This window comes from Carex rostrata, chromosome 29 (assembly GCF_964058835.1).
Source record: "Carex rostrata chromosome 29, lpCarRost1.2, whole genome shotgun sequence".
NCBI classification, from domain to species: Eukaryota; Viridiplantae; Streptophyta; class Magnoliopsida; order Poales; family Cyperaceae; genus Carex; species Carex rostrata.
The window spans coordinates 1,233,044-1,258,111 of record NC_135946.1 but is presented as its reverse complement, the minus strand read 5'-3'; the positions used below and the strand labels follow the sequence as shown (position 1 = coordinate 1,258,111).

The following is a 25,068-nucleotide window of genomic DNA, read 5'->3' as shown; positions in this document are numbered from 1 at the left end:
TATGTTATTTTCAATTTTACATTTACCAATTGATTACATCCTGTTTGTATGAAATAGAACATTAACAAGATAATGGAGACCTCCATTTTTAGAGTAATGGAGAAATTTTACAATGGAAAGAAAGACTTCACTATATCAACACCATTACTATTAAATCTTTGTTTCTCAAACCTTACATGTAGCTTATCGAATTTATTTATATTTACAGTAAAAGTTCGTAAACACTAACTCAAGTAAAACAATAACTTCAATATAAGAACCAGGTCACGATATCAGGTAAAACCAATCTAATTCAGACAAACCCTAACTCGTTAAACAAAAGGAGACACAATCAGATCAAATCATCTATCATATCTAGGAGACAGAATGAGGAGAGAGATAGAGATGCTACTTGGCGAGATCTGGAGAGGATATGAGAAGCCAAACTACATGGCTGCCTTAGCTAATCACAGACTTCTTTCGATTAGGGTTTCTTTGTGTTGATACAAAGCTGAGAAAGGAATGGATTGCAATTTGATGCGAGGAAAAGAAAAAATAGAGTTACAAGTTTTCTTCACCGTCAGATTGCAATTTTACACCAAGGATCTACGGAAACAAGAAATACTGAAATACAGTCCTACTGTAACACAAATGTTGTGTCTGGATCAGGACCGTCCGATCTGTTAGGACACGAATATTGATGGGGCTCGGGTCATTCCATCTCGGGCCGGATTGGCTCAGATTCTGGTCGAACATTCTTGATCTAAATTCAAAATATGAGTTACTTAAGTGGTTGTAACAGAATCTTCGGGAGGAGACGGGAGCCCAAGAAATGGGATTTTCGTCGGATGTTTGTAATGGGCTTTATTACAAACATCCGACATTAGCTTCTATGCAATGTCGGATCACCTAATAATTATTGTTAAATCCTAATCATTATTGTTAAATTGGAATGTAATATTTTTTTTATAAAGCATGTTGTTTAATTATAGTTCATGTTTAGAAAATAGAAACGGAGTGAGCTAATTATGATTCATGGTGCTATTCTCACTACAGCAAAACGGATTTTTTGCGACCGGTATCAGCGACCGGCGCCAATACCGGTCGCAAAAAATATATTTTTTCCAAAAAAAAAAAATATAATAAAAATCGGATGCGACCAGAATTTTCTGCGACCGTATCAGCGACCGGCGCCAAAAACGGTCTCTGAAATTTTTTTTTTTTTTTGTAGTGTCGCTGAAAAAAAACGCGGCTTCTGAAAAAATAAAACGCGCGCCAGTATCAAAACCCTCTCCTCCGCCAAAATCAAAACAGCCCCGATCAAAACCCTTCCCCAAAATCAAAACCGACGCCACTGCTCTCCTCCCGCGCGCCCCACCCCTCTCCCCCGCGCCACCCCTCTCTTCCCGTGCCACCCCTCTCCTCCCGCGCTCTCTTCCCGCGTCACCCGTCTCCTACGACGGCCAACCATCGTTTGATAAAGACGATCCGACAGTTGGGACGGGGCTGGTCGGAGCACCGGCTTGCGGCGATGTGATGAAACTTCAGATTAAGGTCAATGAACAGTCTGGAAAGATCGTCAATGCGTGTTTCAAGACATTCGGTTGTGGATCGGCCATCACTTCTTCTTCTGTCGGTACACGATCTTTGTTTTTTTACTCTTATATTTCTTTCAATTTCACAACTTGATTCTCGGCACAACCTCTAAGAAGTGCTTTTCTCAAGGATCTGAGTACTAGTTTCTTGTATTATTCCTGCAAGTAAAAGAACAGGTGATTACCAGTATCAGTCTGTAATTGTGTTTGGTTAATTGTTTGTTTTTGTCAATTTTAGTGAATAGGAGGAATATTGAGTAAATTAAGTAAAGGGCAAATCCAAATTAAGGCATTCACCATTTCAACTGAGAGTTGGTATCTGTGAAATTGAACTAACCTATACGATATTTGCTGAGACTGAAGCTTAATTGTGCTTTTTTTATGTTTTTGTGAGATATTTTATGTGCTCTATTCAATCAAACAATAAAAGGCTAATATTTCTGCGTCTCTCCCGCCTCTCGCTGTCTCCTCGTCAGCGCTAACAGATCCGGTTTGTTCTCCCCTCTTCTCCTCTCTCCCAATCTGAATTCCATAACACCTGATCCATGATCAGCACTTAAGCATTACATTGCAACTCTTTCAGTCTGGCTAAAAGGCTGGAATTTGTCGTCCCCTTTCTCAAAAAGGTAATTCTCTTCCATTTGTTTTGTGAACACAATTTAATGTCTAGGATATAACATTTGACAGCATTTTAACTTAATTTGATGATTTATTTAGTGTTTGGATAATGTTTTATGATAATTTTTATGAGAATGTTATATGTAACCTTATTAATTATATATTAAATACTTTCAGAAAACCAATTCAATTCATTGATTTATTTAAACCAATTCAATCAAGTTTCTCAATACTTGAAGACTAGAAACTTGAGTTTTGTCAAAATAAATATGTAGAGCATAAAGACAAGCTAAGGACTGGAAAGGTCTCCATGTCACCGTCAAGCTTACCGTCCAGAATTGTCAAGCTTGCCTCCAATAGTTAACAATTCAGAGCTTGCACCATCACAAAATCAAGCTTGCACCATCTCAGGTTATTCTTTCTTTTCTTTAATGTCTATTTCATCTTTTTACCAGTACATACATTGGTAACAACTTGATTTTCATCTTTTTACCAGTACAGTATCTCATGCATGTGACATAAGAAATGGCGAACTTGAGCACTTCCAGGTATTTCTCTTCTTCATTTTATATGAAATTGTTTTTCTTTTATTTTTCTTTATGAAATTATTTGAATCAATGGTAGTTTTGTTTATAGAATTTGCATGAGACAAACAATTATGGTACTAAAGTTTTGTTTACTTAATAATGAAGCTTTAGTACAATTAGGGTTTTCCTGTATAAAACTGGTACTAAAGCTTAATTATGCACAATTAGGGTTTTGTATAGCTATCTGTACTAAAGCTTAATTATGCAAGAATAACGCATTTATGATTTTTATTGATATAAATTATAACTGGTACCACTGGCACTCAAAGTGCTTCACATGACCTCTGACTGGTCAGCCAGTAGAGAAAAATCGAGGGACCAAATTAAGAACATAAAACACAGCTAAATAAAGGGCTCAAAAACAAATACACTAGAACTTGATTTCATATTTTTAGCATTTTTCTGCTATTTATTAGGCATTTTCAAAGTTAGCTTTTTTGAAATGCAAAATCAGCATTTTATGTTGTTATTTCCACTTCTGTCCCTGTGTCAAACAATTTGTTGGTTAATTGTTGGTGAGATTAATATTTGCTATTGAAAATTGGTTATGTGCAGAGGGATTTAACAGCACCATATGTTGATGATAGAGAAGCGACTGTTGCTGCCTTTTTTTGCATTTGGAGCCTTTTTTGGGTAATTTCAAGCCCTTTTTCTTGATTGATTGTTGCTCGAGATGTGATAAATTGTGAGTTCTTGTGATGAATTGGGGTATTGATCGATTGAGTGCGGGTTGTTGATTTTCCTGGCTTTATTAAATTCATTGATATGTGTTGTTTTGTTAAATGTGGGTGTTTGATATTGTGCAAAATATCAATAAGCTAGCTTAATTTGAGAAAATTAGAATTGAGAATTTTGAGGAATATGTGCTTTTTTTTTATTTCATGACTTGAGAATTTTGAGGAAATTGTAATTGATACTTTGGCAAAATTAGAATTGTTGTGTTGATATTATTACTGTTGCATCTCAAATCAAAATTGTAATTTTGTATGATATTTGACGTTACAATTGAATCGACCTATTGTGTATGTTTTGAGAAAAGTAAAATTAAAAAAACTCAAAAAATTGACAGAAAAGTAAATAACAAAAAAAAATTGACAGAATAGTATCAGCGACCGGATTTAACTATCAGCGACCGTCGATTCACGGTCGCCGATATCTTTTTCCTGACGTCAGCAAAAAACAACAGCGACAAAAAAATTGGTCGCAGAAAAAGTATCAGCGACCGGATGACGTCATTCAGCGATCGGTGACGTCATCAGAAGAGTATCTGCGACAATGCTTTCAGCGACCGGAGTATCAGAGACCGGAATCGGCTTTCTGAGACCGGAATGACTATCAGCGACCGGCGACGTGACTATCAGAGACCGGAAAACCGGTCTCTGAAAGTCTTTCCTGCTGTAGTGTCTGTCTCTAGCAGTCTAGCTTGAATTGGTTTATTTATTCTTATGTCAGCGGCATGATTTATGTGGCATTGAATTGATGACTTCATTTTTGTGCGGATGATTTTTGCATTTTCTTTTTCAATATTTAGCAGAACATTAACATAGGCTTGATCAAAAGACATAATAATAGCTGGTATTCTTAATTTCGAGAAATGAAAAATTATGACTTGAATTAAAAATATTTAATAATTTTTTTGATACATTTAATTCTTATTCTAAAATTACTTAATTTATCAAAAATCTGAATTAAATAAGATCATTTACCTAGGATTCGTCCTAGATGGATGGTCATAGCGTTCATCTTATTGGATAGACGTGTGGGTGCTATTGTTGGTAGATTCATTTTATGCCTCTGATATTATTTTTAGCATATTTTTTTTCGGAACATATATATATATATATATATATATATTGCAATTATTTTTTTTAGGATGTCAACCTATTTTAAGGTATTATTTTTAGATTATTTAGTGGGCTATTCAGTTGGAACATCTTTTCTCCTTTCTTTTACTTGAAAACTTTGGTTGATAATTTGGCAATGTCCTTCATATAAAGGTATGTCCGGGTATTTTATAATTTACCACTTCCTGTTACATACTAATTAAACCCCTAGATACCGCCCACCACCCCAATTTTACAATTTTTACTTATGATAAAAGTGTTTGACGACTTGAAAACAATTTTAGTTGATTTAGAAGATTAGAGGTAGATTGCTCTCTTATCTTATCTTGTGTTGTCTTCAGACTGTGTACCAGAAATAACATTCTTATACTGTTGAACTAATACAATTATTTGTAAGTCATATTCTATTACCAGATCCCTTTTTTTAAATAAGTGCCTTACGATCGACAATGATTTAGGGTACAGTAATATGAGTCGTTGGGCAAATTTTTCCAGGATTTGTAATCTTGTACATGATACTTAAAATCTAATTTGTGCACGCTAAGTTGCATGACTTTGTTCATGATATTTAAAATCTTGTACATTTTGTGTATTTAAAAACAGGATTTGTGCACGCTAAGTTGCATGAGCAAGTAGTTTGAAGATGACAAATACCAAGAGACGTTGTAGGAGAAACAATGTAGAAGTAGACAGAATAAGCACATTGCCAGATGATCTTCTAATACATGTTCTCTCCTTCCTAAGTACAAGAGAGGCTGTACAAACATGTATTTTGGCCAAAAGATGGAGACACACTTGGAAATTTGTGCCCGTTCTTAAATTTGAACTTGGCGAATTCTTGAGTTGTGATGTAATGAATGACGAAAAGATTAAACTAGGAAGGGATAAGTTTGATCAATTTGTGCATGGGGTCTTGAAAAATAGAGGGCGATTATACTTGGATAAGTTTCAATATGTAAGGTGTATCAATGAAAACTGGTCTAAAGTTTCTAGGGAATGGCTCGACCGGGTAGCCACTCTAATGCCTAGAGTCATCAGTGTCTTCATTTGTGGAAAAAATATGTTGGATATGTCCGATTTATTTTTCTCTTGTCCAAGTCTACAAGAAATCGAGTTGTCTCTCTTCACAAATAATCCGATAACTTTCATTGGACCGAAATTAATAAACCTACCTTCTCTAAGAGTTTTGAACCTGGAGCATGTAGATCTTGATGATAATTTTGGACGACAGCTTTTTTTGAGGTGCCCTGCTCTTGAAAGCCTGTATCTATTTTCTTGTGATTTAGGTTTTTCCAACATTTCCTCAAAGGTATTGAAGACATTAGCTCTTGAGAACTGTTGTTATCTCAACCAAATGAAAATTTGTTGTCCCAGTCTTATTTCTTTGGACATTGATTCTCGTTTTGGAAAAAGCTGCATTTCACTAAAGAATACTATATCCGTAGTAAATGCGGACATGACATTAGATATAAATGAAGTTTTATTTGATGATGCTGTGAACATTCTCAGAGGTCTTTCAAATGTTTCAACTATGAAGCTTGAATTGTGGAATCAGAAGGTACACTTTCTCTCTGTTTATGAAATCAAAAGTTTTTTTTTTAATTATTATAATGCACTCTTATGAACCAGAGCAATGTTCTGTAACATATTACATTGTTTCTTAATTAAATATATGAAAAATTTAAAGAAAGTTTGGTGTATGTAGATTATGGTTCCACAATACCTTTTTCAAAGTTGTTTTGTTGCATAAAATATTTAATGGTACTTGTAAAATCTATTTGTTTTAATACTGGGATTACGATACATGGTTTGTCACCTTACCTGATCATGATGATGGATAAGCATCAATAGAAAATAAAGTTACAATTTCTAAATATGATGCTGCTATATCCTATATATTGATTTACATTTAAGATTTTATTAGATATAATTGACAATTTCAGATGGCTATTTCTGTAGTGAAATTAACATTTGTTTTGTAATGTGCAGGAAAATTTCGAGAAAAATATTCCGGACCGCATAAATTTCAACAACTTGAAGACTTTGGATTTAGGAAGATTGAATTTGTTGAATTTGACCAAGGGAAAAAATTTAGTTGCTTTAATCCTACGGCACTCTCCCCAATTACATAAGCTCACTTTGAGGCTACTTAAAGTACTTTCTCTCACTCTCTCTCACACAGACACACACACACACACTCTCTTTCTTAACAATAATCTGTTAAAGTATTAAATTGTGTTCTTGTTTATCATTTAATAAAGTCAAATAAATCTAAATACAGAGGTTTGTATTGACAAGTATACATTTTTGTACTTTATTTGAGTTTATGAGTCAATGTGAGGGAAAAATCAAGGGTGACTTGCCCAAATAATTTATTTTTTACCAACTGGCAAAGATAAAACCGGTACAAATAATTTATTTTGGTGCACTTAAATTGTTTTTTTCAAAATTTTGAAGCACTATTTTATTTTTAAACCGAGTCGAGTCCAGATGTCGATACCCATAACTTTTTTTGTGAATGGTCGGGTTTATCTCATGACTAAGCATGTGATAAACCTTTTTTACTAAGACATTTTAGTTCCTGACATTCCCAAATATCATCCTACAGTTGTATTCATGAACATTAATTATCATATATACTATATCATAACTTTTAACATATTAGTTTGATATCATGTTTTTATACTGCTATCATATCTGATTTGGGTTATGTAGGTAGATTAAAACATACCCTACACAATTTAGTTGGAACTAGTAGCAGTAGGTTTCAGTTTGGATATGGGTCGAGACAAGATTTGAACCGGGTAATCGGAGAAAGTAACAACTCTAATTTAAACTAAGTTTTTTTGTTAAATACTTTTATCATAATATTATGATAATTAATTAGGTATCTACTTACACTAACATATATGACACATTTTCAACATGAAAGCCATTACAAGATGCTCAAGAAGAGCCAAGTGAGGTGGAAACAGTACAAGCTTTCCATAGGGATTACCTTGACACTGTTAGAATCATAATATGGACAGATTGTGACATTGTAATATGGAAAATGAATGATCCATTGCTTCGTCAGATGATTAAGTATTTGAATGACCATATCAAGAAAATTGGACACATTATTACTACCTAGTTGGTCAGTTTTCTGTACTAATTCTTCTTTGGAGTGTGTGCTTAATGCTTTCATTACCGTGGGATGTATTGTGGAGATGTTATCAGTTCTTTTGGATGTAGTGAGAGAGTGAGAGCATCATGTCAATCTCTCTATCCTTCTTTTTTATTTTCATTTGTTATGTATTGTCATTGAATATTTTATGCAAATTTTAAACACATTCTTGTCGTTCCTAAACTTTGTGATCTTATGTGTTTTGGACTATTTTAGGAATATTGACTTCAAGCTTTAGTTACTATGGTCTAGAAGTTACTTTGTGCAATCAATTTCTTGGAGACAATTTACAATTAAAAACATGTTGCAGGAATTATTTACTTATTTATTTTGAATAACTGCATGAGCCCATGTAAACAAGGGTCATTATTCATTAGCTACGAAATACTACAAAGACACATGGTATGGCCATTATCAAGTGGACAGTGCTCAAAACACAATTGATAAAATACACAAGGAATTAAATTAAGGTTAAGGAGTAATCATAAAAAAAAACTTAAACTTTATTAAACTTATAAGAATTCAGGTTTACAAAGCTATAACCCTAGAGAAGGGTTGTTTAGCCTCTAATAGACATATCAACAATCAAAACTGTTATTTTTTATAAGACAAGAGAAGAGATTAAATAAAATAACTTATTATTGCATTCTTATTTTAAGCTTTACATGTATCTCTATTTATAGAACAAATTTAAAAACTAGCTGTTGTACTATTAATTACAACTACCAACTACTAACTACTAACCACTATCTCCTAACTTATTAATTATAATACACTACTCTCTAAACTAGCCGTTACAATTCAAATATTAAAACTAGCCGTTATTTTTAACACTCCCCCTCAAGCTAAGAATATATATATCGTACAATCATAGCTTGCTTGTAATTTTCTCAAATGGACCCGGATCCAAGCCTTTAGTGAAGATGTGATCTTCACTTTTTACATATGGTATTTCAATTTTTTTTTCTTGAACATTTTCTCTAATAAAGTGACAATCTACTTCTATATGCTTTGTGCACTCATGAAACACAGGATTGGAAACTATGTGTCGTGCCGAATTATTGTCGCAATACATTTTCATCGGAGCTTGAGTTTTAAATCTCATGTCTAATAGAAGTTGTTTGATCCAAGTTAATTCACTTGTGGTTGATGCCATGGCACGATATTCGGCTTCGGTGCTTGATCGTGCTACAACATTTTGTTTCTTGTTTTTTCACGTGACTAGATTTCCACCTACAAATGTGAAAAAACCGGTTGTTGATTTTCTATCATTAGAATTATTATTTTTTCATCTAAATATCTTTGCCAGGATTATTTTTTAAAAATCTCACAATTCTATTTATGACTTTTAAATGTGGTGTTCTTGGTGAGTGCATGAATTTACTAATTTGGCTTATGAAAAAAAGAAATATCCCGACGTGTAACCGTTAGATATATCAATTTTTCTACAAGTCTTTGAAATTGATTTATGTCTTTTAAAGGTTCACCATTTTCATTATTTAATTTATATTTGTTATCAATTGGGGTAGAGGCCGGTTTACATCCTAACTTACCGGTTTCTTTTAACAAATCAAGTGTATATTTTCTTTGAGAAATAAAAAGTCCTTTATCCAAAATGGCTAGCTCTATTCCTAAAAAACATTTAAGATATCATAAATCTTTTATGTCAAATTTTTTTTTAGTTGTTTCTTAATTTTTTGAATTTGCTCGAAATAATTTCCGGTGATTATGATATCATCTACATATACTAAAATGAGAGTAGTATTGATACCGTCACATTTAGTGAATAAAGAATGATCGGCATTACTAATTTGAAAATTGCAAGAAATTAAATAAGAGCTAAGCTTGCCATACCATGCCCGTGGAAATTGCTTCAATATATAAATTGATTTATTAAGCCTACAAGCCAAGTTAGAATTTGTTTCCAATCTATGACTATGTGGTAATGTCATATACACCTCTTCTTCAAGTGTTATTTGAAGGAATGCATTTTTGACATCCATTTGGTAGAGGTCTCAACCATTGTTTACGGCTATAGAAAATAAAATTCTTACAGTATTCATTTTTGCAATCAGTGCAAAAGTTTCATTATAGTCTATGCCATAGGTTCAGGTAAATCCTTTAGCTACAAGTATCGCTTTATACCTTTCTATGGTACCATCACTACTATATTTGGTTTTATACATCCATTTACAACCAACCGGCTTTTTATTTTTTTAGTAGGGAGACAATTTTCCAAGTTTGATTTTGTTCTAAGGCTTTTAATTCCTCATCCATAGACTTACACCAAATTGGACTTCTAATTGCTTCTTGGTAATTTTTTTGTTCTAATTCTTTTTCAATACTAGTGATAAATGTATAGTATTCGGTTGAGATGTTATCATATGAAACAAAATTTTCAATTGGGTATTGTACCGAATAGGTCACATAATCTTGATAAGCCAAAATTATATTTATTGAAACCTAGGGTTTGTTATGTAAATTAAGCCGAGTTTTGTTGAAATTAGATTTAATTAGGTTAGAAATATCCAAAAGTTTGAGTTACCGCTCTAGTTATGTTTATTTTGCAGGTAATCAAGTGCTTGGAGCTTAACGGAGCAAAACGGGTGATCTGTAGCAAGTCAGCACGAAATTTGGAGCAGCTTTCACATTTATTGCGGACCAAAATGAAGTTATTGCGGGCCGCAACATTATCAGACAGAGCCAGCTTTCAGACAGCATTTCCTGCACTTTTATTACGGCCCGCAAGGAAATTGGTTGCGGCCCGGAATGAAGTTCATATTTTATGAAGATGAAAAAAAGCTTAACTGCTCCATTCGTTGCGGCCCGCAATAAGGCGGTTTCATAACTCTGTTTTGTTATTATTAGTCATTTTTATTTCTGGAGGAAGTGAACGGTTTTTAGAGACGAATTTAGACATTTTAGAGAGAGAAAATAGAGAGAAAAAAAGGAGAGAAAAAGAAGAGAGAAGAAGATATCAAATTCATCGATTGGTTATATTAATTTCTTTCTTTTGGAACTCTTTTACTCTTTTATTCTCATTTGTGCTTTAGCCATGATCGGCTAAGGACCTTTCTAGGGTTGATTAGGGTTGTACTTGAAACTTTTGTTATGATTTAGTTGGTTTTGTTTCATATATTGTTGTTCTTTGTTATGATATATTCTTTATTTTAATTGATTATGAAGACTTAATCGAAATCGCATGAAATCTTAGGATTTGGTATTTGCAATTGAGAAATTGAATATTAGATCCAGACCATAAGGAATAGGGTATTTGATAGGCTAAGTACCGAGAGGCGACGCTTGTTTTATACGGGCTTTACCCAATAGGTTAGAAAATTGTACCACGTACCGAGAGGTGAAGAATAGCTTTCTAGATCAATTGGGACAGTAAAGAACTTAATGACTTTAGATTAGTATAGCCAAGTACCGAGAGATGACGTTTATTCTAATTTAAAGATGGTATTAATATAGAGATATCACTTTGTACTTATAACATCCAACTGTGCCTTCATAATTATAAGAACAAATTCAATAAACCAATTAATCATGACATTAGTGGATAGGGACCCTAAGAAACCCTAATTTCTCATTCTTGTTAAAAACCGAATTTCGCCTTAAGACTTTAGTTTAATTCAGTTTGATCACTATCAAACAAACCACTTGAACAAACAAAAATATTTTTATTTCGCTTTTACTAAATTAAATTGTTAGGTTAGAGTTGATATTCCAACTTGTCCCTGTGGAGACGATCCCTAAGTACTACTTGACAAGGTTGTACACTTGCAACCGAATTGAGTATAAACTAGAATTTATTACTTACATAGAAATCACATCAAATCTCTAAGTCTAGTTGATGGTTATCGTTCCCTAGATGATATTCTTCTATCCTATAAATTTTCTTCTGTTTCATTTTTATTTATGTCATTATTAGTTTCATTTTCTTGATTGTTAATTTCAACTTGATGATTATTTCTAGAAACAAAATTCAAATCATCTAAGGCAAAACTATATTGTCATTTTGATTATTTAAATATGTTTGATGAAATATTTCTTTTTCTTTGAAATATGATTCATTTTTAAAAAATAAAACGTTTCTAGAAAGATATAATTTTTTATTAATTAAATCATAGCATTTATAGATTTTTTATAAGATGAGTATCCTAAGAAAATAGTTTTTTGTGATACAAAATCAAGCTTGTCATTTCTTTTGATATGTATGAAACTTGTACAACCAAATACTCTCATATGGTCATAAGTGATTTTTTATTGATAAAAAATTTCTAATGAACTTTTGTTTTCTAAATTAACAGTAGGTAATCTATTGATTAAATGAGTGGCACAAAGTATGGCATCCAACCAATCAATTTTAAGAACATTATTTTGAAATAATAAAGATCGTGTCATTTATACTAAATGTCTATTTTTCATTTCTGATACACCATTTTGTTCGGGAGTATATATACAAGTTGTTTGATGTATAATATTTTTTTCTCTAAAGAGACTTGAAAACTTTCTATTTATTATAAATTCGGTTCCATTATCTTATCTAAAGATTGAAAACTTTCTATGTTAATGTTCCCCTAAATATTGAAACAAAAATGCCAAAAGGATCTGCGCAAAAATGAAGTAATCAATGCAACATAAATCACATCGTTGTCACAAGAATAAATATAAACCAATTCAAGACAGAGAAAACAACACCAATAATCACTACCTCACTTCTTTGTCCAAATTTCTAAACATGAACTATCGATATTGGTAACCAAACTTTAATTATTACCTGCCAATTTAACAATAATGAATTAATGATTACAAATTTGAGTTACTTATGCATGCAGATCCGTACTGCAAAATTGTAATATAACGATGAGGAGAACTTGTAACTCAGCTTTATATTATTAATTTTTCTTCTCTTTTCCTTTTCCTCCTGTCAAATTGCAATCCTTTCTTATCTTTATTTACTCAAAGAAACCCTGATCAAAAGAAGTCTGTGATTAGCTCAGGCAGCCATGGCGTTGGCTTCTCGTATCCTCTCCAAATCTCGCCAAGTATCATCTCACTATCTCTCTCTCTCTCTCTCTGTTTTTTTTTTTTTTTTGAAAGATTGGCAGCAGCTGCCAATTTAAATGTATTAAAAATTATAAAACATCCTTACAGACATCAGCAGACTCCCATTACAGCCGCACTTCTATACCTCCTATACAGCTATCATAGGATTTTACATCTTACAAAACAACAAAGTAGCAGGTTTCTTAATGAAACCTTAAATTGAGACAAAAAAACAACCAAAAAAAACCACACAGAAACATCCATAAGCACAATCTGACAGAAAGACATCCATAGCACACCAGCATCAGTGCTATGATATCATTGCACAGTAGCTATGATAGCTATGATAATACTCAGCATCAGTCTGGGTCCGGCAGTAGGTTAGTGCCCATCAATCGGCGCGTGCCAGTGTTGCAAAATTTCAGCTATAGTCTTCCATCTTGGATAATACGGTCTGCCAATAAGTGTGTTGGAGTGGTTTTTCCTGAGAAAATAGACTCGTTTCTTCTTTTCAACATGTGCCAGCAAGCACATATGAAATTTTATAATTTCAATATTGCATAGTTTTTATTATATTTCAACAGCTTATTACGAACTGAGAAAGCACTCTCTCTCTCTCTCTTCTCATTCTATGTCTCTCTAGATCTGATATATGATTTGATCTATCATAATTTCATTGTGTTTTCCCCTGAAAAATCTGTTCTGATCATTAAAAGGAGAGAAATGAAAGGTGCGATTGATGAAAAGATAGAGATGTAGCAGTTTATTTGCTCACGATTGTGTCTCCTTTTGATTTACGAGTTAGGTTTGTCTGAATTAGATCGGTTTTCTTTGATGGTTTTGACAATATGGTTCTAAAATTTAAAATATGTAATTGTGTATAGACATATATATATATATATATTTGTCTTAGTATGGTTTTGGTGAATATAAGGCATTATTGAACTGAAAGCAACTAATTTGATTTTGTAGATTTATTCTATTCAAGCTATTTTTGGCAGAGAGAATGCTTTCTCAGTTCGTGATAAAGCTGTTCAAATATTATAAAAACTATGCAATATTGAAAAGTTGTAATTCTAGATCAAAAGAGCTAGCAATGACTAGATATTTTTAATTCCCAAAATACGCAAAAATGACGAAAAAAACAGTGAAGCTCCTAATCCATCGGCTCCTACTAAAGGAAATGATAACTATGTAAATTCTAAAGTTTAATAAGGAAATGATAACTATGACACTACTAGAATTTGTAACAAAAAAATGCTCACCCTAAACCCTAAAGTCTAAAATCTAAGCGACGCATGGGACCGCTTTAGAAATTTTGAGAAGGAATGTCCTCACCATGGACTGGAGAAGTGGCTTACACTCATGGCCGGTCCTGGGGCAGGGCACCCAGGGCGATGGCCCCGGGCCCCAGGATTCAAAAGGCCCCAAAATTTTTTTAGTATGTATATATTAAAAAAAATTATTTGTATATATTAAAAATCAAACTTTTTATATATAGAAGCTCTAACTTTTCTATAAATAAAAATGATCTATTGGCATATTAATAAAATAATATATATATAAAGGTAAGGGTGTAATCGGTCGGATACGGATCGGATAGTGATCAAACCGTATCTTTATCCGTTGTAATTTTTCAAATACGGATGCGAATATGGATAGTCTCGGATACGTATACAGATCGGATATTAAATGTATACGAATATGAATTATATATCAGACGGATATGAATATAATTCGGATAATTAAAAAAATTACTAATATACATTCTAGTAAAGTATAATATCTAAATATAGTTTTTTTTTTCATTCATTAATTAGATCTAATATTTTTCATAATAAATTTGTTGGATACAAAACATACATCATATTACCAAAATATTAGTCACTATTCATCTCATAATGTTATATTGTTAATCAGAATATATCAATTCAAGATCAATAGTGTTTTTTTCTAAGCACGTAGGACAAAAATAAAAAGTCTTGAACCAGCTACATTAACGATCATATATCAATACCATGCAGCTAAAATATAAGTAATAAATTATTGGTATTTAACAACTCATTTCTTGTGGAGTAGAGGTGTAAATGGTCAGATACAGATAGTTACGGATAGTTAATTATTAAACCGTATCCTTATCCGTAGTAACTTTTCGGATACGAATACGGATGCGGATACAAATAGTTAATTATTAACCTGTATCCTTATCCGTTATAACTTTTCGAATATGGATACAAATACCAATAGTCTTGGATACAAATACAGATCAGATAATTTAAGTAATTTTTTGGATTCAGATCCGAAAGAAATCGGATAGTATCTTATTCATTTACACCTCTATATAAAGGACTCAAACTTATCTCCCGTCCCGGACACCAAAATCTTCAGAACCGGCCCTACTTACGCTTCAATCCTTTTACGACGGATTGCAAGCCTATGCAAGACAAGCAATAGACTCAACCGCTGGAGGATCCTACATGAACCTAACTACAGAAGAAGACGAGAAAACCATCTCCGACTTGTGCCAAAGTCAAAACTATTTGATATCAGGACAAAGCGTATTGAGTAATGACCGTTATTTGCATGCACCCGTGCAGTTATTCAAAATAAATAAGGAAATGATACCTGCTACTTTATTTCAATTATAAATTGTCTCCAAGAAATTGATTGCACAAAGCAACTTCTAGATCACAGCATCTAGACCTTAAACTCATTCCTAAATCATCCAAAGCATCTAAGATCACAAAGTTTTGGAAAAACATAAGTGTTATTACAATTTGCATCAGAAATTCAAGGACAACACATAGCAAATAATAACAAAAAGTGAAGGATATAGACACTGACATGCAGCTCTCAGGACATCCAATATAACTAACAACATCTCCACAATGCATCTGATCCTAATGAAAGCATTAAGCACGTACTCCGAAGAAGAATAAGTATTGAACACATACTCAGCTAGTAATAATATTTCCAATTTTCTTGATAAGGTCATGCAAATACTTGATAATCGGACGAAACCATGGATCATTCATTTTCCATTTAACAATGCCACAATATGGTGCCTGATAAATTGTGATTCGGACAGTGTCAAGGTAAGCCCTCTGGAAAACTTCTATTGATTCCTCCTTGCTTGGCTCTTTTGGATCATGTTTAGATATCTTTGATGTTAAAAATGTTCCATATATGTTAGTGTAAGGAAATAGCTATTCAATGATCATTATATTCTCATAAATGTATTTAGCATAATAAGCTTAGTTTACTGTAGACTTGTTACTTAACCCGGATTTCCCAGTTCAGATCTGATTGCAATCCAGATCCAACCAAAATCTACTGGATTCAACTAAAACCTATCGAATCGGGCTTCAAACAACAAATCCAAACCGTTGGATAGAGTCAAGAGGTCAAAATTAGAAGGTTTATAAATTAATTTTAATGCATTTTTTTTTTACCACTTGACTCTATACAAAATTATTTCAAAAGATTAAAATTTTCGCATGTAGATGCATCACTTATAAGGTAAATGGATTTCAATGGTTTGAATTTGTTGCTTGAAGCAAATCTGATAGATTTTAGAGTTGAGTTAATAGACGGGCTTGATGAACTTAAGAACACCCTAGTTCTACTCATATATATATGAACTCGAAATACTAAAGCCGAAAGGTGAATTATAATACATAGTATCCGCAGACTCGGTTACTATCCGCAAGGGCAATGTATATACTACAATATTTTTAACAAAATTTGGAACAAACTTTTTAAGGGCAATGTATATACTACAATATTCTGTTACTATCCGTGAGGGTAAAAAGTGACTATTGCAGAGGATATATAAGACGACATAAATTTCCATTACACACAGGAGTATCGGCGATGATACCAACTGTAAAAAAAAGTTTTACCCTCGCGGATAGTGGCAGATTCAGAAAAGAAATGAATCTAATAATACCAAAATTGTTGCCGTTCCGATAGCACCTCTGGTTTAAATCTTGCCAGTTAGTTTATACTGGTGCTATTTTTGCCTGATGGTACAAAATAAATTATTTAGGCAAGGCAACCTTGATTTTTCCCTCCACTGACTGATAAACTCATTTAACTTGAGCATACAAACCCCCGTACTTAGATTTATTCAACTTTATTAAATGAAAAAAAAGAACACAACTTAACAATTATCAGATTATTGTTCAGAAAGAGAGTGTGTGTGTGAGGAGAGGGAGAGAGAGAAAGTACTTTAACTAGCCTCAAAGTGAGCTTCTGTAATTGAGGAGAATGCCGTAGGAAGAAAGCAACTAAATTTTTGCCCTTGGTCAAATTGAATAAATTCAATATTCCTAAATCCAAAGTCTTCAAGTTGTTGAAATTTATGCGGTCGGGAATATTTTTCTCGAACTTTTCCTTCACATTACAATACAAATGATAAAATTTTACTACATAATAATTAGCCATCTAACATTGTCAATTATAACATACAAATCTTAGAAAGTAAATCAATCTAGCAACATAACTTGATCTGCTATGGTGACAAACAATGCATGGTATTAAAACATCTAGATTCTACATGTAGGAATTAAATATTATATGAAACAAAACAACTTTAACAAAAGTTATTGTGTAACCATAATCTACAAAGAGTGAGCCTATGATTACTATGAATATTACGATATGATCTGTAATACAGATCAATATTTATGTTTTCAAAATCTTATTAGTCGATCCGAACTATTCAACATGATTTTATATGAATATGTACTTGCAAACCAAATTTTATATTTTTTAGAATTTTTTTTACTATTTTTTAAGATATGTAGAAAATCACTATTTTTGGATGGTCCAGAATTTTCAAATCAAGTGATTTTGTATCCATCTTAAAAAATAGTAAAAAGAATTGTAAAAAAATATAAAATTTGGTTTGCATGTACATATTCATATGGGGATCAAGTTGAACGGTTCGGATCGATTGTTACAATTTTAAAAATAAAAGTATTGATTCGTATTACGGACCAACCTGTGATATGCATAGTACCATAGACTCACTCATCTACAAATACCAAACTTTCTTTGATTTTTGTAGACCTGATGAAAAAACAATGTATCTGTTACAGAACACTACATGCTCTGGTTCATAAGAGTGCATACCCAAAAAAAAAAAAAAACTGTACTTTTGATCTCATAAATAGAGAGAAAGTGTACCTTGAGATGACAATACCACAAATCAAACTTCATAGTTGAAACATTTGAAAGAACTCTGAGAATGTTCAGATAATCTTCAAATAAAAGTTCTTCTATATTTAATGTGATGTCCGTATTTGCTAGGGAAGTAGTACTATTAATCAGTGAAACACATCTCGTTCAATGAAGATAACTAATGTCCAAAGAAATAAGACTGGGACAACAAATTTTCATTTGGTTGAGATAACGACAGTTTTTAAGAGCTAATGTCTTCAACACATTGGAGGAAATGTCAGAGAAACCCAAATGACAAGAACGTAGATACAGGCTTTCAAGGGCAGGGCAGCCCGAAAAAAGCTTGCGTGCAAAATCATCATCAAGATCTACACGTTGTAGGTTCAAAACTTTCAGAGAAGGTATGTTTATTAATTTCGGTCTAATGATAGTTATCTGATTACAAGCGGAGAGAATCAGCTTGAGTTTTTGTAGGCTTGGACAAGAGAAAACTAAATTAGGCATTTCCATCTTATTCATTCCATAATATAAGATATTGATGACCCGAGGCAATAGAGTGACTACCCGATTGAGCCATTCCATAGAATAGTCGTTTTCAATATTGATACGCCATTCATATTGAAACTTATCCAAGCATCGCTCTCTATTTTTCAAAACCCCATGTATAAATTGCTCAAACTTATCCTTGCATAATTTACTCCTTTCATCATTTTCTAGATCATTATCTGTAAAGAATTCGCGAAGTTTTAATTTAAGAACACACACTGATGCCCATGTGTTTCTCCATCTTTTGGCCAAAATACAAGTTTGTACAACCTCTCTGGTACTTAGGAAGGAGAGCACGTGTATTAGAAGATCATCTGGCAAAGTGCTTATTCTGTCTATGGCCACAATGTTTCTCCTACAACAACGTTTGTTGGTATTTGTTATCTTCAAACAACTCAGCGAGCTCAATTCCTGTTTTCAAATAGACAAAATGCACAAGATTTTAAATATCATGAACAAAGTCATGAATTTGGATTTGGACATTCCTAGAAGAAAATTGTATCTACTTGCTCTACAGGAAAAATTTGTCCAAGATCCATTGGCTAACTACAAGGGGTAAGGTAGAGCGACACATATTTTTCCGGTATAATTTTTGTCTAAAATTTGATTAACCATAGTTGAGTCGTATGTATTTTGCGATTGATTTCTCAGATATTTCATGCATGTTGTCTTAATTTATACATGATTGACATGAAAGCTCTATGTCTGGACTTAATTTATCCATGATGCCATTAGGGTACCTCGAGATCTTTGGTTGTGTAATAATAAGCACATCTCTAACAAGAAGTAGATTTTGGCAAATAGCTCATATTACTCATGTACCCCAAATTAATCATCGTCAACCTTTAAGGCAATTATTTAAAGAAGGGATCTAGTAATAAAATATGACTTACTAAAAATTGTATCAGTTGAACAGTATAGGAATGTTATTTTTGCTCCACAATGACAGCACAAGATAAGAGAGCAATCTACCTCTAATCGTCAAACATTTTTATCATAAGAAAAAATTGTGAAATTGGGGTGGTGGGGAAGTGGTAAATTACACGGACAAACCTTTATATGGAGGAAATTGCCCAATCATCACCCAAAAGTTTACAAGTAGAAGAATGGAGAAAGATGTTGCAACTGAATAGCCCACTAAATAATCTAAAATTAATACCTCAAAATAGCTTGGAAATATATGTTTTAAAAAGATATGCTAAAAATAATATCAGAGACATAAGATGAAACTACTAACAATAGCACCGACGCATCTATCATCTAGAATGCTCCTTGTGGAAAATAAATCTGCTGTAATTCTCGGGAACTACAGGACCCTATAATTCCGATCCCAACCGTTAGTATTTCTCGAGATACGTGTGTGAAAACTTAATTTCTTGAGAATATTTTCGAGATTCGTGCACAAAAAAATTTGAATGGTTGATATCTGGATTTTGGGATCCTGTAATTCCTCTCATAATTCAGCAGATTCGGACTCGTCCTTGTGCGGCTGAACTGTTTAGAATGCTCTGAATCTCCCGTGGAGGATGCATCCTACCTAGCTGATATGACAAAAGTCAGATTTTTTATAAATTAAGTACTTTTAGAAAAAGAACCGAATGTATCAAAAGATGTGTTAAATATTTTCATTTCAAATCATAATTCTTCATTTCTCAAATTAAGAATTCCTGCCATTATTATTATGCCTTTTGAAGTCATCAATGCAACATAAATCACTTCTTTGACACAAGAATATATTCAAGCTAGAGAGAAAACAACACCAGTAATCATTAGCTCACTCAATTTGTTTCTAATTTTAAACATGAACTATCCATATAGGTAACCAAACTTTAATTATTAAACATTAAAAAAATTAAAAACATCAACGACTCATATCATATGCCAATTTAGCAACAATTATTACAAATTTGGGGCTGTTATGTCTAAAGTGCAATATATATATTTTTTTTTTTTTGGTGAAAAGGCCGTTGGCAGTCTAAAGTGCAATATTGTGAAAAGGTGATCCCACATTACATAAAATCTAATACAGCCCATTAATTGATCTGGGCTTTTAAGCCCATTACAAACATCCAACGAAAATCCTATTTCTTGGGCTCCCGTTTCCTCGCGCGTCCCAATCCCTACAGCAACCCAAATTTTGAATTTAGATCATCACCGTCCGATCAGAATCTGAGCCATTATGGACGGTCAGTATACATGTTACTGTAGGGACCGTATTACCAGTTTCTTCCCGGAGATCTATACCGTCAAATAGCAATCTGACGGTAAGTAGAACTTATAACTGTGCTTTATATTATTTATTTTTTCTTCTCTTTTCCTTTTCCTCCCGTCAAATCGCAATCCTCTCATTTCTCAGCTCTCTACACAAAGAAACCCTGATCGAAGGAAGTGCGTGATTCGCTCAGGCGGCCATGGCGTTGGCTTCTCGTATCCTCTCTAGATCTCGTCAAGTATCATCTCTCTCTCTCTCTTTATCCTCATTCTATGTCTCTCCAGATCTGATCGATGATTTGATCTATCGGAATCTAAGTTAGGTTTTTTTTCTGAATTAGATCGGTTTCACCTGATTTCGTGACCTGGTTTTGTAGATTTATTCTGCTCAAGCTGTATTCGGCAGAGACAATGCATTCTCAGTTCGTACCTATGCAAAGGAAACTGCTCGCAGTGCTGAGCCAAAAGGCCCACGACGCCCTCCTAATGAGTTAGATGGTATGTGCTATTAGCTAATCTGTCGATATTTTAAAGTTCAAATAGTCGATCTAAACCACTCAACATGATCTCCATATGCAAATGTAGTTACTGGTAAAATTTACATTTTACATTTTTCGGAATTTTTTTACTGTTTTTTTAGATAGCTAGAAAATCACTATATTTGAATGGTCTAGAATTTATCTAGTGATCTTCTACCTATCTAAAAAAATAGTAAAAGAAATTCTAAAAAATGTAAAATTTGATATACAAGTACATTTTCACAAGGAGATCATGTTGAATTGATCATTTTAGCTTTAAGATTTGACCTAGACATCATTATATACAATTCAATATCAATATCAAACTGTTTTGAGTGTTGATTTCATTAAACCATACTTGTGATAGCCAAAATCTATAAATAATAATATCTCTGTATAAATCAGAAACCTTGAAGGGAATTTTCCTTGATGTGAAGAAAGTATACGACACTGTCTATTCTGTTTTTAAGAGGGAAAAAATCACAATTGATCCTGATGACCCGGCTGCTGTGTCTCACTATGCAAAAATGTGGAAGACTGCTAGAAAAGAGTAAGATTCAAGTTATATTTCAACTTTACGGTTTAAATTGTTTGTTTTCCTGAATGAATTTGAAACTTAGAAATAGGTACCTATGTGCAAATATATTAAAAAGACATTTTTAATAAGAAAATACATATTTCTCCAATAAGTTGAGAGAAACCCTATGAACTTATATATGCTTTTGGGTGATTCAAAAAGTTATATCCGCACTGTTATAGTATTACTCCAGGTTGATTTCATAATTAGCTTCGATTTTTGAATGATCTTTAAGTAAATTCTTTTTTTTTCTTTTTTAATTTCAGAGCTGGGTTGCTGTCTGATTCTGAGAGGATTAAAAACACCATTGAGATTAACACCAAAGATATCCCTGATGCAAGAACATATCTCTTGAAGCTTCAAGAGATTAGAATCAAGTAGTTCTCTTCTCTTTTCTACTTTTTAAGTGAGGCTATGATACTATGGATAGCGCATATTGGTCCATACTATGGATCAATATCTTCGTTTACAAATTTCAAATAGTCTGATCTGAACTGTTCATCATGATCTACATATGAAAATATACTTGCAGATGAAAATTTATATTTTTCATAATTTTTTTTACTATTTTTTTGAGATGGGTAGAAAATCGCTTGATTTAAAGATTTGAGACTTTCAAAAGTAGTGATTGTCTACCTATCTAAAAAAACATTAAAAAAATTCTAAAAAATATAAATATAGTTTGCAAGTACATTTTCATATGAAAATTATGTTGAATGGTTCAGATTGACTATTTGTATTTTGAGAACGAATACTTAATTTCAAGGTTTTTGAGGGGTATACATGAAATTTCCCCTTGTGCTTTAATTTAGAATAGAAAACATTCATGTGGGCTTCTATGTAACCTAGAAGCTATGAGCTGATATATTAATTAAAACTTGAGAAATTTTAATCCATGTCCAATCCTCTCCTAATTTCTATAAGAAATATTCAAATTGCCCTTACTGGTCTCATTTGAGTAAAGAGAAATGGCGACAAAGGGGGCAACCAAAGCCATGGATATACTTTTTCCTAGTAATAACTGTTTGGTAATATTTCATTTTTATTAGGAATAAACTTGTTGATGAAATTGGTGCTGAGAAAATGATGTTTCAAGCCCTAGATAAGGTGGAGAAGGATATCAAGAAACCCCTCCTTCGCAATGACAAGAAAAACATGCCTCTTCTTTTGGCCGAGTTTGACAAAGTCAACAAAAAGTAAGGCTCTTTACATTTTCTTTTTATATACCCCTGGAAATCTCAATATTAACCCTCTTTTTATTGCTGTTTCAGTATATGTAAGATGTGGAAGGGATATTTTGTGTATTTTCTTGAAAAAAAGGGGAACGGGTGGTGTTATTTGCAACATTTTAATGCTGCCGTATGTTATTCTTCTGACACGTGGTATATGATGCAATGGTACTATGCATAGCATGGATTGGTCTGTACTACGGATCAATATTTTTTGTTTCTAAAGTTTAAATAGTTGATCTGAACCGTTCAATATCATTTCCATATGAAAATGTACATTTTTTTACTATTTTTTTGGATATGTAGAAAGTAACTATTTTTCAATGGTCTGGAATCTTTAGTTCAAGTGATTCTCTACCTATATCTAAAATAATAGTAAAAAGATTCTAAAAAATGTAAAATTTGATTTACATGTACATTTTTATATGGAGATCATGTTGAATGGTTCCGATCGACTATTTAAACTTTCAAATAGAAAATATTGATCCATAGTACAGACCAATCTGTGCTATGCATGGTACCATAGCCTCACTCTAAAAGGAAACAAGGAAAAGAACATTTGGTGGTATGAAGAAAACTTTTTTATTACTAGAATTGTATGAAGTTTACTAGCATATAACAGGCTTGGTATCAAGATGGAAGACTTGCCAAAGATGGAAGAAGAGTTGGAGCTTAAAATTGCCAAGGTTGAACTCGCAGAAATGAAGAAAGATGCTATCGAAGCCATGGAAACCCAACTCAAAAGGTAGCTACTCTCTCTCTCTCTTTCGCCATTTGGATTATGAGGCAAAATAACCAACAGTCTCCGCTGAACACCTATTACTGAAGGAAATAATGAATTCTTCTTTTTATTATAAACCAAAATATTCTTTTAGTTCTTCTGTGGAAAACCATTTTTTTGTTTCGAGGTTTCTAGGAATATATGGGACTGTTGGGTTTAGTAAGAATCGAACCAAACTGAAATAGTATAAGAACTGAATCAAACAAACCGAAATTGGTTGAACCGAAATATGATATTAATCATAAAAATAAACATTTTTTTGTCAATATTTTAATTTTTGTAAAGATGAATTCAAAATTTTGTTTGGCTCGATTTAGCCAGTTTTATCGGAATCAAGCAATATACATTATGTCGTAATTTTTAATTTCTTTTAAATGTTTGGTTTGCACAGGGGATGGGTTTAAAAATTTCGGTCGGTTCGGTCTAAAACTTGATTTATAATTTCTAAACAAAACTGAACTATTAAACTGGTTTTAATGATGAACCGATCTGTTTAAACGGAACTATCTTGGTTTGGTTTAAAACTGATTAAACCAGACTCAATGAACACCCCTAGGGTTTAGGGTTTATGTGTTGACCACTCTTTCTAATGGTTTTTCTGTAATTTGACACAGAGAGGAGTTCAAGGGTGAAGAGATGCCAGATGTCAGGACTATAGACATCCGTCAGTTCATGTGAAGAATTTAAGGCAATTTGGCCTCATTTTCCTTTTCTTTTCTTTTTTCGTTTGTTTAGTTTCATTTCTGACTTGAGATAATCTGCATTGAAAAAAGGATAATGCATTTTTACTCTAATAAAATTAAGATGGGGGAAACCATGTACGAGCATTTATAGGCTTGGAGCTGTAATTTTCTTCTCTTTTTTGTTTTTGGTTTTTTGTCATGTTTCAGATGCTTGATTTGATGGTGCTTTTGTTTCCATCCCTCCTAGGTTATCGTTATGGGCCTTTTATGGGCCTTGAGGCCCTGTTCAATCTTTACTTGCAGCAAGTCATAGCACTGAAAACTCTTTAACTGAGTTAATATTTTGGGGAAGTTGTGGTTGTTTTGGTATTTAAAGAATAAAAAAAAGAGGGATTGGTTGGTTTGTAAAACAATATATTGGGTTTATTAAGATCGGGTAGGTCTGATGGGCATTGGACCTACTTTAGGTATGATGAGCTCCAAGATGGTTCGTTCTGT

General features: G+C 32.8%; 2 protein-coding genes and 1 long non-coding RNA gene across 4 annotated transcripts; 2 read left to right on the top strand and 1 right to left on the bottom strand.

Annotated features, from left to right (window-relative positions):
• The first annotated feature begins 1,268 nt into the window (after positions 1-1,268).
• LOC144546510 (uncharacterized) lies at positions 1,269-3,518 on the top strand. Its single transcript, XR_013508812.1, has 5 exons — positions 1,269-2,064; positions 2,158-2,200; positions 2,468-2,603; positions 2,689-2,740; positions 3,335-3,518. It is a non-coding gene; the product is annotated as an uncharacterized LOC144546510 (long non-coding RNA).
• Positions 3,519-12,666: 9,148 nt separating this feature from the next.
• Positions 12,667-24,735, top strand: MGP1 (MALE GAMETOPHYTE DEFECTIVE 1). 2 transcript variants are annotated; one of them, XM_078294721.1, is made up of 7 exons: positions 12,667-12,840; positions 21,160-21,280; positions 21,706-21,850; positions 22,144-22,254; positions 22,927-23,073; positions 23,729-23,851; positions 24,502-24,735. In XM_078294721.1, exons 1-7 carry the CDS (start codon positions 12,802-12,804, stop codon positions 24,563-24,565), a joined length of 750 nt encoding a protein of 249 aa, XP_078150847.1. In that variant the 5' UTR covers positions 12,667-12,801; the 3' UTR covers positions 24,566-24,735. The 2 variants fall into 2 exon arrangements, with proteins under 2 accessions (XP_078150847.1, XP_078150846.1); XM_078294720.1 differs by lacking the exon at positions 12,667-12,840 and adding an exon at positions 20,879-21,021.
• Positions 18,191-19,110, bottom strand: LOC144546080 (FBD-associated F-box protein At4g13985-like). Its single transcript, XM_078294617.1, has 2 exons — positions 19,078-19,110; positions 18,191-18,982 (listed from the first exon to the last, which is right to left on the bottom strand). The coding sequence occupies exons 1-2, from the start codon at positions 19,108-19,110 to the stop codon at positions 18,191-18,193; spliced, it is 825 nt and encodes a 274-aa protein (XP_078150743.1).
• Positions 24,736-25,068: the final 333 nt, after the last annotated feature.